Source organism: Aythya fuligula, chromosome 1 (assembly GCF_009819795.1).
Source record: "Aythya fuligula isolate bAytFul2 chromosome 1, bAytFul2.pri, whole genome shotgun sequence".
In the NCBI taxonomy this organism is placed as follows: Eukaryota; Metazoa; Chordata; class Aves; order Anseriformes; family Anatidae; genus Aythya; species Aythya fuligula.
Window position 1 is genome coordinate 58,341,404 of NC_045559.1, and position 15,042 is coordinate 58,356,445.

At 41.9% G+C, this 15,042-nt stretch overlaps 1 protein-coding gene across 1 annotated transcript in view; it reads right to left on the bottom strand.

Annotated features, from left to right (window-relative positions):
• The window catches only part of STAB2 (stabilin 2), an 82,076-nt gene that overhangs the window by 23,382 nt on the left and 43,652 nt on the right, over positions 1–15,042 (bottom strand). Inside the window, exons 31-42 of the mRNA XM_032182643.1 lie at positions 13,598–13,729; positions 12,460–12,597; positions 11,021–11,071; positions 9,378–9,473; positions 8,662–8,857; positions 8,036–8,131; positions 7,031–7,076; positions 6,302–6,378; positions 4,682–4,807; positions 4,061–4,134; positions 2,073–2,144; positions 127–246 (exon numbers count right to left, since the gene is read on the bottom strand). Coding sequence (XP_032038534.1) covers positions 127–246; positions 2,073–2,144; positions 4,061–4,134; positions 4,682–4,807; positions 6,302–6,378; positions 7,031–7,076; positions 8,036–8,131; positions 8,662–8,857; positions 9,378–9,473; positions 11,021–11,071; positions 12,460–12,597; positions 13,598–13,729 — 1,224 coding nt within the window. The remainder of the gene's footprint in view (positions 1–126; positions 247–2,072; positions 2,145–4,060; positions 4,135–4,681; positions 4,808–6,301; positions 6,379–7,030; positions 7,077–8,035; positions 8,132–8,661; positions 8,858–9,377; positions 9,474–11,020; positions 11,072–12,459; positions 12,598–13,597; positions 13,730–15,042) is intronic.

Below are 15,042 nucleotides of genomic sequence, written 5' to 3' on the forward strand. Positions count from 1 at the left end.
ACAAACAGCAAATTCTGGGCTAGATTTACCAAGGTATCCAAGAAAAAATAGGCATGTTTTCAAGAGACAGCTGTTGTATGAAATAGCTATCTGAAATACAATAAGCAAACATACACAACGCTTTACCTGGTAGATATTGCCTCGGCATTTAAATCCATCTCCAACATAGTTACGTCTGCAGGTGCAGGTTCTTTCTGTTAGCTCGGTGTCATTACAGATGGCAAACTCACTGCAGCCTCCATTATTCTGGTAAGACCAAAATTTTAAAGTATTTTTTTTTTTTTTTCTTGTGTATAGCTTAAGAGGACTGAACTTGAGAGCAAATCAGGAAAAACTGAGAAAGTTGTCTTGTTTTCTTTCTACGTGCTTGTTTTGTGGTGTCCTTCCCAGTGATGCTTATCTTGGGGATCCTTTACTATGGGCCCTGAGAAGGAGCATAAACTCCTTTGGGTTTATTATAGCTTTTTATGAGGCTTTGCTGCACAGAGGTTTGGCTACATTGAAGACAGATTAATTTCTAGTCTGATGGTAACACTTTTAAGGCTCTTTTATTTTTCTTTTTTATGGAATAATTAGCCAGGTGGAAGCAAAATAGCCAGAACATGGCATAGGAAAAAGGAAAAGCATAGGAAACAGTGGCTCATAATTTTGAGCTATCCTTCCTCCAGCTTCTGACTTTGCCCTTGCTCTTCATCTCAGCAACCTTTCAAGGTTAGAGAAAGTCTGCTGACAGGCCAGTCATGGACGATGAGAATTATTGTCACTGTGCTCTGAGCACAAAGGATTAATGTGTATAGGAGAGTAGATATATCCCTGCTGCAGCCTGCCAAGAAGCAGAGCAATGCGGCTGGTGCAGAGCACCACATTGCTCATGAACACGTGGTTAGCAGTGACTGTGTGAAATGGATGTGGCTAATTCTCAGTCTTCAGTGACAAATGAAGGTCGGGATGGGGAATGGTGTGGGAAAGCCTGGGTTGCAACTTGTGGAGCTGGGGAGGCAAAGAAGAGAAATGATTTGTGTGGAGATTTTTTTTTTTTTTTTCTTTTGACCTTCTGATGAAGAAAAGTTTTAATCTTCCCACCTACCTACCACCCTGTGTTCCCTGTCATGGTTCAATAACCTGCCTCTGCTGCAGCTTGCAGTGGTGTTATGCACTGTATGATGCATCTCCAGGGATGCGTGTCAGGATGCATGACCTCCACTGGAATCATCTACTCCAGTCATGCCCGGGCCTCCAACTGTTTGCTATAAAATGGATTTCACTGGTAATGACCCAGCAAGAGTGAGGACTTGCTGCTCTGATTTGGCTATAAATATTTCAGCCTGAGAAGGTGATGTGTTGGACTCTTGGTCATTTCTCTTGATCAGGTTGCCCAGATATGGTCCCAAATCACACTAGTGGGCTTAGTGACAGGAGAATATTAAAAATACATGGTGGTTTTGACCTATCGTAGTTTCTTTTCTTCGGTTCCCAATCACCTGGCTCCTAGAACAGCTAGAACTGGCCCCTGAACATCTCCTTATTTATTTATTTATTTATTTTTGTCATTATAGCTAACTCGTTATAGTTCACGCTTCTGTCTTTTAACATTTGTTCCATGCTCTTTAATTGTTTTGCCAAGAAACTGCATTTTTTTTTTTCTCATACTAACTAAAATGTTGGTTAGCCCTTTGGGTTGTGAACACACATTTACATATAGTGGCTTTTAATTTGAATTCTCAGTAACAAAAAATCTGCTTAGGAGATATGACTTACAATTTACCATTACAGACCAGGGTCTGTTTCACTAGATCTGATTTCGAGTTGTTTTTGTGACTCTGTGATGAGTCCAGGCCCTTGTATTGTGTCCAGGCTGTGGTCCAGGAAAAGTCCTTACTGCATAGTTTCCAAAATAGTGACAGCACTAAAGCAAGAACTGAACTAAACATGTTTGAAAACTAGATACTAATCTAAGTGTTTTTTGTGCATAGAAGGAGTGATCTACCTATCCAACTTAGTCCTGAATGCATACCAAAGCCCAGAGGGTAATGGTTATCACAAGACTGTATTCTGCTTAAAGTGATACTTACTTGTGAACACAGGCTGATGTATGTGCATCTTTTGCCATCTCCAGAGTATCCCTTCAAGCAATTGCATACTGCCTACAGAGGAAAAATAGCAAACATGCATATAGGGAAAGGTGTTTGATTTTTTTTTTTTAGCATGTTTATATCGAATTTACTTTTTTTTTTTTTTTTTTCTTTTTTCTCCAAATTAATACTTCTGGTAAATAGGAAGAACTCAGAATCCCATTTCTTAGTGAGATGGTTTATAAATTATTAAGCTAAAAAGTACTTCATCTCTCCTGCAAACATTTCTTGGCCAGCTTGAGAAACCATAGACTGAGACCAGGAAATAACAATTTCTGAGGGACCCTATGTGCCCCTTCCCTGCCTGTCCATCTCTCTGTCTCACCTCTGCTGTTCTGGTCACTTGAAATGACCCTTTGGACATCTGCAGATAGTCATCTTGTCAGTAAAACAGGCTAAAATCCTAATTAATTTCCCCTATTTTATCTCCATGAGTGTTTTTTTTTTTTTCCTCTGTCTTTGTTTATTTGTTTGCTTGTTTGTTTTAAGTGATGAAACATATCTACACATTTGGGATTGTGTCCTGATGTCACTGATAGCTTCACACTTGGTGGCAATGTATTCAGTGTTTATGTCAGGATTGCTCTGGTTTGCACTTAGTATTTCATTTTTGTGATAACTGTAACATGGCTGCAAAGAAATGACTTCTCTCCAATTCACTGCTTGATACTCTCAGTTTAGAGTGCATGTTTAATATGTAGGAGATTGAATTTTCAAGGAGTTTTCTGTATCAGAGAAAAATGTGCTAGGCAGTGTAATAGCAGAATTTTAGGTATCTGAACAGCTGAAACTCCTACAGAAAGCAGAAGTGTTTACTGGCCTTTATAGACTTGGCTCTGCAGGGATGGATTTTGTAGCAGAGGTTGTTACTGCTCCCATGTTAACTGTATTCCTATGGGTAAGGAAGGATAAATACTTATATTGTAGCCACAACTACTATTACCAGTGAGGGTTTGTGGAAGAACATAGCTGTTTGTTGTCTTGTTCAGAGGGCCAGGGAAGGAGTAAATGGTTCTGTGTTCCCATCAGAAATGTGCTCACTTACTAATGACAGTCAAAGGAAAGAGTTAATTGATCAGTACAAGCTAAAAGGGCTGATGGGGATTATTGCCCCTCCTGTCCTTGGACAAGTGGAAGGCAGGAACTGGCTTCTGACTCCTGATCTGTTTTCTGCATTGTTCTCGAATAAATACGGCTGTACAGTGCCTCCTGGAGGATTACAGTCCTTCACTAACCAATATGAAACTGTAGAGGGACGACAAGGAAGTGCTGCAGTCGGGGAATTCAGCTTCTTATGGATCTGGTATAAAAATAGAAACACTAATCTGTCAGTTGATTGCCTGGGCCAATTTGTTTCTTGTTAACCCTTTTCCCCTTAGCCCTTTTGCACTTCTTTCTTTGGAGAATACTCTGTATTTCTGCATAGGAGTTGCAGAACAGTGGAGAAGGAGGTGCTGGTATTTTGTAACTGTTGTAACAGAATTGTGATTCGGTCTCTGTTATTTCTTTGTGTTACGCTTCAGTTATGTTGGGAGATGGGCTAGTCTGAAATAGAAACTGTCCATGGAAAAATTCCATAACAGTAAAAAGAAACGTCTAGCAATACTTTAAAACGGACAGGTTTTCACATGAAAACCTCCCGAGGGAGAAAAACAATTGTTTGAGACAGCATAATATTGCTTTCCTCTGCAGTTCTGGATTTCATAGAATCACAGAATGTCATTTCTCTCAATGACATCCAATTTTTCATGTTTGTGCAGATTCCCCCTCAAATACATTTTTGAGGGAAGCACACACTTTTCAGAATTTTTGGTATGAAACCCAGTTTTCCATTTAAAAACAAAGTTGAGATGGGAATATTCCCCCACCCCACCTCCAACTGTAAGCAGTTGGCCGGTCTTATTTACCTGTGCTGATAAAGTACTCACTTGATTGGGTCCAGTCTGGGTGCATTCTGCATTTCTGTCACATCCACCATTGTTCTCCAGGCAGGGGTTTATTTCTTTGTAAAACAAACAGTAGCAAAAAATAAAAATGAGCGACTTCTGAAAACCCAAGAAGGGTGAATCTTAAGTTAAGCATGCTAGGAATGCAGATTTTGGACAGCTGTGAATCAATGAAAGTAATTTGATTTAGTTATTATCAGTCTGGGCCTTGTAGTTGCCTTGGTAAAAGCTAAAACACGTCTGTCAGCGTTTTTAAAACCATGCCTGGGGAGAGATATGGTACAGCAGTCTCTCAGTCTTTAAGTCTGCAATGGTCAGAGGAACATGAGTGTATGAATCTGCTAGTGATGGGGCTATCTTTGCTGAGAGGTAGGTCTTAATTTTGGTGTAACACTGCGCTACTTTGGATGACAAGGTTTGTCAAGTATTATTAACCAGGTGGTGCTGCAAGAAAGGCTGTTGAGATGCCTTTGGCACCAAGGTCTCTAGTATCAGGAAACTGCACTTAGGATCAGAGCAGAACATGGATCTCCTTCCATGTACAGGAAAGTTCACTCCTGTAATTTCCCTCCTGGTGACATACGAGACATTGGGAATGCTTACCGATGCAGACTACTCCGTCTCCAGTGTACCCAGCATTGCAGATGCACACTCTATTTCCAGGCGTTGTTTTTCTGCACTCTGCTTTGTCAGAACAGCCACCATTGCTGGTCTCACAAGCGTCAATAGCTGAACAGGGGTGACAGCTCAGATTAAACCAATATGCTTACATAGCTTCTTACAGATAGTTGTCTCTAACTCTTGAAGGGATTTGTTGAAATCTTCTGAATGTTTCTCATTTAGATCATAGATGTCATTAGTGCTAGCTATTTATTATCTCTTATTTATTGATTTTTTTTTTTTAATTATTATTATCTGTTACTGCAAGAAGGAAAGCTGAGATGTCTGGTCTGGAAGACAAGAATTCATCCAGGACTGCCTTTTGGTAACTTCCCATTTCATGATTCTGCACATTCCAACAAAAAAAGGGCTCTTTGTACTCTTCTCTAGATTAAAAAGGCTTTTGGAGGTTTTCCTTAGCGTGCCCTTTTCTGTACAAGATCAAATGGCCTTTTCTTGCAGGAGGTCTTGACTCTGATACCGCCCAGCCCTCCTGTGAAGAAAAAGTCCTGTTTTTTACTCAGATGGAAGCTTGTGCTGTTCTGCAGCCCTGGATGAGTCAGAGGCTCAAAAAATGATCTTGCCTGGGCCACCTAGAAAGCAGGGAGGGGGCCTCTTCTGATCTCCAGTGTGAATCGAACTAGCTCAAACATTACTTTAGTTTTTGCCCCAAATGACCTCAAATGGCTGTTCCAGCAGCTCTAACAGCCAGCCTGGGGAGATGACTTCTGTAGGTGTTTGCCAGGGAATCCTTCTTCAGGGGTCTATGGGTGAGCATAGAGTCCCTGTGGAGTGACCTACATCCCCCTGTGCATGGGAGATTTCATACTGGTACATTAAAATGGTCTTGGGTGATTTGTGCCAGAAGAAAAAATCAAAGCAGCTAGAGTTAAGAGTGTTAAGGTCTTCGATTAGGACCCTGCCAGCCATTTTCAGGCAGATATTCTTCTGTTCCCAAGAGCATTAGGATTTTAATCAGTTACAGATTAGGTAAAGAAACCGTAACATTACAGCCACTGTAGCTGGAAACAGTCTACTTCATAAATCTGGATATCCAAGGCTCTTGGAGGGACAGCTAGGATAAGCTGCTGCTGCCATTTTCTGAGGGTGTCTCAGATCTCTCTGCTCCAGAAGTCAATTTTATCACCCCAGAAATCTGTGCAAGTTTAAAATGCTGAGGAAATGGCAGGGGTATATGGCTCTCAATAGCTGGAAGTGCTATTGTACCCTGAATTGGTCTCTGTTTGCTGGGCTTTGTTGGAAAAGGAGTAAAAGTCATAACTTTCATTACTCTGCAAACAATGGGGCCTGGGTTGTGCACAGTATGTTCCCTCTTCTCTGGCCTCCCTTAGCACAATGCCCCACAACTTGAAGGTTTTGAGCCCTTTGTTTGCTATGAATCTGCACCTGTTGCACTTTCACTCACTTTGAGCAAACTGGCAGCAATTCCTGTTTTTAACTGGTGCATAGAGGAGTGCTCATCTCTCACCAGCTCCACTATTTCACTGTGATCACAGTGCATTTCAGGCACTCTTTTTCAACAGGGAGACAAAGTCCACTTGCCTGTGCAGAATGTCCCGTTCCCTGTGAACCCAGCTGCACACTTGCAATAGGCAGTCCCATTTGATAGGAGAAGGCAACTAGAGACATGAAAAGAGGCAGATGACATTAAAAAGAAAAAGTCAGATCTTTTGCTCTGCACTGTTCCAAAGGTAAAGTTGCACAGAAATAAAGAAGTGTTTAACCATATAGTATGTTGCAGTGACAACCATAAAAATGAACTCAGCCAGACCAAGCTCTCTGGAAGTGTTTTAGATATGTTATTTTAAGTATTAAAAATGCATGTTTTGGGGCTATCAGCTGTCCTGTTTTCTCATGCGGAACCTCAGAAAATCCTGCTCACCCAAAAACTGCACAAAATTTTGTTTGCACTCAACTTACACAGCAGAACTGATACACATGGGCTGGTAGCTGGGTGTCTGAGTGCCCCAGGTTTAGCCTTCTGCATGCAAGTGTGGGTTTAAATGTCTTTCTTTACTGTGTGGTGGGATGTCTTACTTTCTTTTGCCCCCAAATCTCATCTGTTTCCCCTTTTAACACTCACATTTTTGAACATTTCAGCCTCATTTCTGAATATATTATATTAACATTGCCCCTTATCTCTGGGGTTAAAAAGCATGAGTATTATCTGTGTTGCTGAGAAGTCTTCAGAAAGAGCAAGGCTGGCCATACTTTTTGCAATAGATCCCCGTTTTCTCCTCCCTCATCCAAAAAAGGAGACTTTATACATACTTAGCACTAGTATGGCATGAGGTGTTACATGCATCTTCTTTGATTTCTGCAAGAGGAAAAAAATGAAACAGGAATCAGAGCTTTACAAGTCAATATCCTTCTAGTTTGCCACTCTTATATGACCACCATGCAGAGCTGGAGTTTCTGGCTCCTGCACCAGGCAATCACTTGCTCACAAGGAAACAGGCCTTCCCTCTGGCTAGATGACTCTTTCTCCAGATCAGCAGGTACCATTTAAATGTGATGTTGGAGAAAAGGCATGTCAGCATGTTGTCAGGAAAACACTTCACCTGTTGCCATTTATCTTTACTTTGGTGAGTCTTGCACATAGTTGGCTTAATTACATAAGTTTAGGATTTCCAAAGGAACTGAAAGTTGCTCAAATTCCACTGAAATTCTGTCAGCATTAGCTATAAAGTTCTTTTCACTACTGTTCTTGTCCTGAGCAAATTTACAATAGATATTGAATGCTATTATTAATGTGTTTATAAAATTTATTATACAGATTTCTGAAATAGATATTTAATACATTTCAATTATGTCTAAATATAATTTAATTGGGTATAGGAGCTGTATTAAATCAAGACAAACTGATTTATTTGCTAGTTAATTTTTATTGCATTAACAAGAACATAATTTAATATCCAGTGTTGTATAGCTAAATCAACTTATCGAAACTCTTGGAAGGAGGACCTGAGGATCAGAATGTACTAGCTAACTCTGCTCTGCAAAATACACAGCCTTAATAAACAGGATGTTCTTTTGGGACAGCTACAGGGTGTCACAGCTAGAGAATTAACTAAGTAAGGCATTTAAGTCTCATGAGCAGCTGACTTTCTATTAGTACAGTGATTAATTCCTTGAGCATGGGCCTATGGGAAGCTGCTGGATGTCTGGGCTCTGGTCACTTGGACACCTGACACTGGGCTCTGGTCACTGCTGCAATTCTGCCGTTTCCTGAAATGCTCTCTTCTTTCCCCAGAAGACAAAGGAGGGGGCACTCACCACTCTCGCAAGTCACTCCTCTCCATCCGACGTCACATTCACAGGAGCCATCCCCATCGATCCCACTGCTGCATTTCCCATGGACGCATGCACACACTGTGGGGAGAGATGGGAGAAAACCAGTGTTTAGAATGCATCTACATTCAAAATCTGCTTATTTTTCCTCTCTTCCCAAATACAGGGACTGAAACTGTGTTTTAATGGGAAACATTGGTGAAAAAGCTGTGTTAAAGTGGATTATTCATGCTGGATGCCACTCTAAGCCTCCAAAGAGCCAGTGTAGGAGGCGCTGTCTCTAAGTAAGGTCTTCTCTATCAAGAAAATAGTGAGAAAATGCCATAACAGGGAAAGAAAAGGAGTTAGTGATATTTTTAGGAATGGTCTATTATCTTGAAAGCAACGTAGGTTTCCAGGATCTAGAATGAATGCAGCTAGGAGGACTCAGGAGGTTTCACCTTCCCCTTGGAGACCTAACATGGGACTTCCCCGCATGTAGGAAAGCTGGCCATGGAGGTCACAAAACAGAGTGACTTCCCTTTGCATCCTGCGTGCCTCATCATTTCCCTTCAATCCCCTTCACCCCTTTTGCACCCCCCTCACAAGCGTGGCGCGGGGGCGCTCGGTACCTTGATCGCAGTTGCGGCCGTACTTGCCCTCGGCGCAGCTCTCGCAGGCCGTGCCGACAAACCCCGCTCCACACTGGCAGGTGCCGGTGCCGTTGATGCCGTCCATGCAGACGCCGTTGCCGAAGCAGGGGCTCCCGGCCTTCCCGGGGCAGGGCTGGCACTGCGGCCCGAAGAAGCCAGCGCAGCACTCCCTGGTCTGCAGGCAGAGAAACGCCATGCTGAGGGGCAGCATCAGGGCAGAGGGGACCCCGGCCCCTCCAGGCGTGGCTGTATGCATGTGGCCGCTGGGCATCATCTTTCGGGACTGCTGCTGGGTGGAGGGAGCTCTAGGTGGGGATTTTTGGCAGTGCTTGAGCTCTGCTGTCTGTGGCCTTGCTCCTCACACTGCCAGGGATCAGGCTGCCATCCCAAGTCCTTGCTGGGATGTGGGTGTTCTCTGCCACCCCAGGGAAAGGTGGAGGAATTGCTAAGGATAAACATGGTGTTACCCTTCCCAAACTCCCCCTGCATCCCACTCCTTCCCCTGCTCCAGCCATCAGCAGCCTTTAGCCTTCTGATCTCTGCTGTATCGAGTCTGCAGATGAACACAAGACCTCTGTGTACAGCCATTAGGGACCACCTGGATGTGCTGTGTGTGTGTTGAGGCAGTTATGAGGAGGGTGAAGTTTTAATGGGAAACATTGGTGAAAAACCCGTGACAGGAATGGTGTACTCACAATGATGGTTTTAGCACACTTTGGCTGGCATCCGATCTGGATGGTGTACATCCTCATGTTGCTTTCCGAGAAGACACAGTATTTCTTCTGCCCTGCCTGGGCGAAGATTGGAGAAACAGCTGCACTTCTGTGTAATATTGATCAGCTACTTTCAAATGTTTTTAAAAAAATTGACATTATGTATGCTGTGCGCTGACATTTGCAATTAAAGCTAAGGAAATACTTGCAGCAATAAAAATGAGTTAGTTAAAATGATTTTTGCTGGAGAATGTATGTTCAATTTAACTAAGTGCCCTGTGGCAAAGATGTCTAATATTGCCTCTGCTCAGAAAAAGTTTCCATTCAACCTTTCTTTCTGCAACATTTCGTGTTCTTTCCAGTTCTCTTTCAGAAAACCGAATGTCAAAATACTGCAAAAACAGCTGTTAATATGTTATCTTTCAGGTCTGGAAACAGTAGGGGAAGTTTGCTTTCAGGAGAAGATGTACCAGTCTGGCTGTACGCTTGTTAGAAGGTTAAGATAAGCATCCAGCTGCTCATTATAAATTAAATGTTAACATGTTTGAGTTCTACCCATGAGCACTTTGGTAGGGCTTTGCCAGCCAATTATTTTAATTGGGTGTATGGGACTTGATCTCTTTTGGAATCCTATTACTGACACAATTAGTCTAATTAAAAAAAAAAAAAAAAAGAACAAGTATAAAGAAAAATATGCTTATATAAGCCAACAAAGGGATTTTCCAAGAGAACTCATTGTGGCCTTCCAATACTTGAAGGGAGCATATGAATGAGAGGGGCAACGCCTATTTATATGTGGTGTTAGTGACAGGACAAGGGGAATGGTTTTAAACTAGGACAGGGGAGATTTAAGTTAGAAATTAGGAGAAAGTTTTTCACTCAGAGGGTGGTGAGGTGCTGGAATAGGTTGCCCAGAGAGGTTGTGGATGCCCCATCCCTGGAGGCATTCAAGGCCAGGCTGGATGCGGCTCTGGGCAGCCTGCAGTAGTGGTTGGCAACCCTGCCCAGAGCAGGGGGCTTGAAACTACGTGATCTTTAAGGTCCTTTTCAACCTAGGCCCTTCTATGAAATTCAGACACCAAGAGGCTCTGGCTTTCCTTGTGGTTGAAAAGGGCCTGCTAAATATCCACAGTTCCTATGTGCGGGACCTGGGCACCTGAAGTCTTTACACCCTCCAAGTCTCTGTGTGTTCGTAACACACGGCATGGTGCTGGGGTCAGGTTGACCATGCCCTTCTGTACTCTGTCAGAAGGGTAGAAGCTGCTGCTGTAATTCCTTGTGTAGAAAACACTGGACCATGCTCAGCTCCCTCATAGTTTTGCATGGCGGAGCTAACCTTTACAGTTAAGGAATTCTTCAGGTGCCCCAGTGTAAACTAGAAACTACTCTTTCAAGACACAACTGTTTTTAAGCTGCTCTTGAGTCTGCTTCCTTGTTCCTAGGATGGTTTAGGTCAAGAGTGGATTGAATCTGCTGATTGTGAGTAAAGTATGTAGCAGGCCAAAGTAACCATGATGACTTGTTGAAACTGAGGCAATCATATAAAGCAAACAAAACCAGGATTGAATGCATCTATGCTCAGTTTTGATTAAAAAAAGTAATAGTTCTAATGATAAAGTACTTACTATTTCTTTTGTTCCTGGGGGACAACTTGTTGGCTGTGAGCAAATTCTGCACTTTTCCTTAAACACAAATAGAAGGTGGTTAACAAAGTCTGTGTAGAGCTACAGGCAGCCTATTTAATAGAAGAATGCATAATTTCCTGTCATAGTTCCCCAGCCCCAAGTTGAGTCCGGAGGTGCACAGTCAGGATAAACCCTTTGTTAAAGGTGGTGAGAGTAGCTGGACTGCTCAATAAGGAAGAACATCCTCACCAGCTGGTCTGTAGGGATTGCTCATAGGAAGCCTCCTGCCACGGAAAGGAGAGGGAAAGCTCTTTTGGTTATGCTACGCTCTGCTAAGGTGATGCTTTCCAAAGACCTACCCATTGAAATCACAATATGAAGCAAATCATAGGCTTGGATATGGTTTACTTGTGGCATAAGGGCAATGGCAGTTTAGAGAAATCTCATGTGGTCCTATGTTATGTGTGTATGCAGATATAATCTAGAATTATTTGCACCTGTAAGGTCAGGTCCTGCAAACCCCCTCAGTATATGGTATATAGCTGATATACAATGTTTAGTATTATTCCTATTTAGCTAAATCTGTGCTTACTTTTAGAAAGGCTTAAATGTATGTTGAAGTGTGTTGCTGCATTTAAAACATAGCACGGAAGATAATTTTCCATGAGAAAGTAAAGGACTGTGCCTAGTGCCCAACTGAACAAAGCTGAGGAAAAACCATGAGTGAAATATTATAAAATATGGGGCTGTATTCCAGGGAAAAGTATTAGTCTACAAAAGTTTGTGCCTGTAAAATATGCCTTAGCTAAAGCACAAGTCTCACTTTGTCCGCGTTGTCTAGCCTATTGTGTGTTCCATAAAAAGGAAGGTATGCTGCTGGTTTGCTGTCCCATTTCACTTGTTCATGAGAAAAGACAAAGGAAACCTTTCTCTGCTAGTCTGAAGAAACCACATCTTATTCTTTGTAGGAATTTAAAACCATTTGTATTTCATATGTAAAAGGAAAAAGAAATGGGGAGAATGATTTTCTCAGAGGGCACAAGGAGTTCATGTGTATATGTGGAGGTAATCTTTATCTGGAATGAAAAGAACCCATTTTCCATTAATATATATATTTTACACTGCTCCCACCTCCAACAACTCTGTAAATAAGTGGCCTGACTGAGAAGATGTGTCAACATAGTGCATAATTATTTACTGAAAAATTAAAACTTAGGAATTGGCTTATTACCGTGGTATTCTATTTTATCCAGGCTGTTGGTATAGTCAGTATACTGATTGCAGAATCAAGTCAGTTTTTACTGTTGCCAAAACTCTGGTAGGAATATCCTTAGTGGAAACTGCATGCACTCCTTTCTCGCAAATAGCGTCATGTATCCTGTATGCTTTAGCTGTGTTTTACTATGGTCTCTGATAGGTCTTTAAGCATCTATACAAACAGAACCACTTACAGTGATCACAGTATCATTAATATCACATCTATTCTTCTTGATTTCCAGGACTTTTCCCAATCCATGGATAATTCCTTTGTCTGTTGCAACATTTGCATAATTTAGAGGTGCATCATTTATGAACAGCTGCAAAAGAAATGCAATCAGAAAGCAGCAGAGATGTTTTGTAGTTATATGGTAACAGGAGCGATAGTGGGTGAAAGAAAAAGCAGTGTATATGGCTTGCTTCAGGAAAACTGAAGGGTGCGGTCAACTTCAAGCACTTGCACACATCCCAGTTGATGCATTTAAGAGCTTTGCTGGACTGGAAGACATGAGATTGTTTAACCTCTTGAAGATCTTTAGCAACAGTATTTGGCAGAGCTGATTTTTCCACTGTGGGGTGTAAAGGTAAAGGGTTTGACGAAGGATTCTAAAACAAGCCAAACTGGGGGGGGGTGGGGAATGAGGGAGCTTCAGGGAAGACCTTCTGGCATCTGTTCCTTCAAGGGGGGCTTCCAGCATCTCACTGCTACCCCACACTCCCTCAGCCCCATGAGAAGCTGTTTTTTCCAAGGTTCTGCAGAGCAAGCAGCAGGACCGAAACTGTTTTGCTGTCCTCCTTTGCCTGTGCCCAGAGGAAACTCAGAGGCAGAGAGGGAGGACAACTAAGTTCCCTTCTTGGCCGTGCCACAGAATTGGGTGGGTTGCTTAATCTTTCTGTGGTTGGCTTTCCCATGAGTGGTGCTGAAAGGCAATTCATATTTGTTGCCAAGTGCTTCGAGCTCTTAGGTCTGCAAGCGGAGTAAATCCATAGAAAATAGAATTCATGTGTTATAACTGAAGGCAGGTTTCTAATAGCTGTTGGAAGTCAGATTAATGACTGCTTTATAATGCAAGCTTATGGCTGCTAGAGATGCATGTCCACCACAGTAGCTTCTAAGAAGCGATGCTGAATGTGAAGAGCATAATTGAAATCAAATCCAATTGCCCCTTCCAGAGTGACTTTGAATTAAGCAGGTCTGAAGGAGGCATTCAATATGAGTGACATCATTTGTGCTGTTAAATCCCAGAAGCTGATGTGGTGTTCACAGCTCTTTTTGGCTGCTTACTTGCCACGAAATTGAGCAAATGAGGACAGCAGTACCTGGTTGTTGTGTAGGAAGAACCCAATGTGGTAAGAAAACCCAAGCATGGTCTCCCTGTGCATGCCATTGTGCAGGTCATTCTTCAGGAGCTTTTCATCTATCAAAACGTGATATCGGATTTGATCCTCAACCTGAAAACAAGCAATTAAATTCAGAGTTACATAACAAAGCATGAAAAGTTATTTGGGAAAACTTTTCCCAAAGGATATGAGCAAAATTGCTTGAATTTATGGAGAAGCTCTCCAGCAGTCAGGTTATTTCATATTTTCTACTATGCAGAGTCTGCGTTCCTGTCATAAAGCAACTTTTACGGGTTATGGGGGATAAAAGGCTAATGAACTGTTGGGGACAAAGATGTGTTTGTTTCTGGCAGTGTCTGGACATAGGGCTGGCTGACAGATGCAGTGAAAAGTTAATCAGATTATTTTCTTAGGACACACTCTGAACTTTACATTTGATATCAAAAGTAGCTCATTCAAGAACGTTTTCATAATCTTCTCCTTACCCATTCCTTCTCCCTAAGGCAAACCCTGAATAACCTTAAAATGAATGTTTGTGCTAATCCCACTGCCTCCTGTCCCCTTGTTTTGAACATTCATACTGTTACTTGCTCTTTGGCTCCTTCAGAGGTGTGTGAAAGAGTGAAGTAACCCCAGGCTGAAAGATTTGTGACATTGCCTGGCTTTGCCCACAGGGTGAAGTAGTGGCCTTTACATCTCATAGTTGGGACCAATTCTGTTTTGTTTTCCACAGGCTTGACAAAGAAATATTGGCAGGCAGGAAGGTGGCAATTAAAATAGAGCTAACTGCTAAGGTATAGACCTCCATCAATGTCCAACCCTGTTTAATCCTGCTGACTTGTATGCTTTGAAGGAAAACTTAACTCCAGTCCATCTTCATTTCTATTTAATCACCAACAGAATAAGAAGTCACTCGGAACAAAACCTTGCTTCCTAAGAGGCCAAGAAATGGCATCTCTTCCCTGTGCTGAGCTCCTCCCTCTGAAGTAAAGTTTTGTAACACAAGGTGTTTTGTAAAAAAAAAAAAAAAAAAAAAAAAAAAAAAGAGAGAATGAGGCTTAGGCAGACTTCATCTTCCTGTTGTTTTGTGATTTTCTTTGTCAAATCACTATACCACGCAAGGTTGGGAGCATGGAAGAAAAATGGAAGAAGCATACTTGTAAGCAGTGAAAATGAAAATAATTTCTGTGTGTGCACAACATGAGTCTGACAGGATTGATGCCTTAAAGCTACATATGTGTCTCTCAAAGATTTATTATAGATGCTTCTTATAGTGATGAGGATATCATTAAAACTAACTAAAATAGTGTTCAAAAGTCATTTGAGAAGATTTGGGTTGATCATGTGTGATTTCTTCCGATGAGGTAGCAATCAGGACTTCTGTCATGGGTCTGCTGGTTGGAGGTAAATGTCTTGAGATGAAT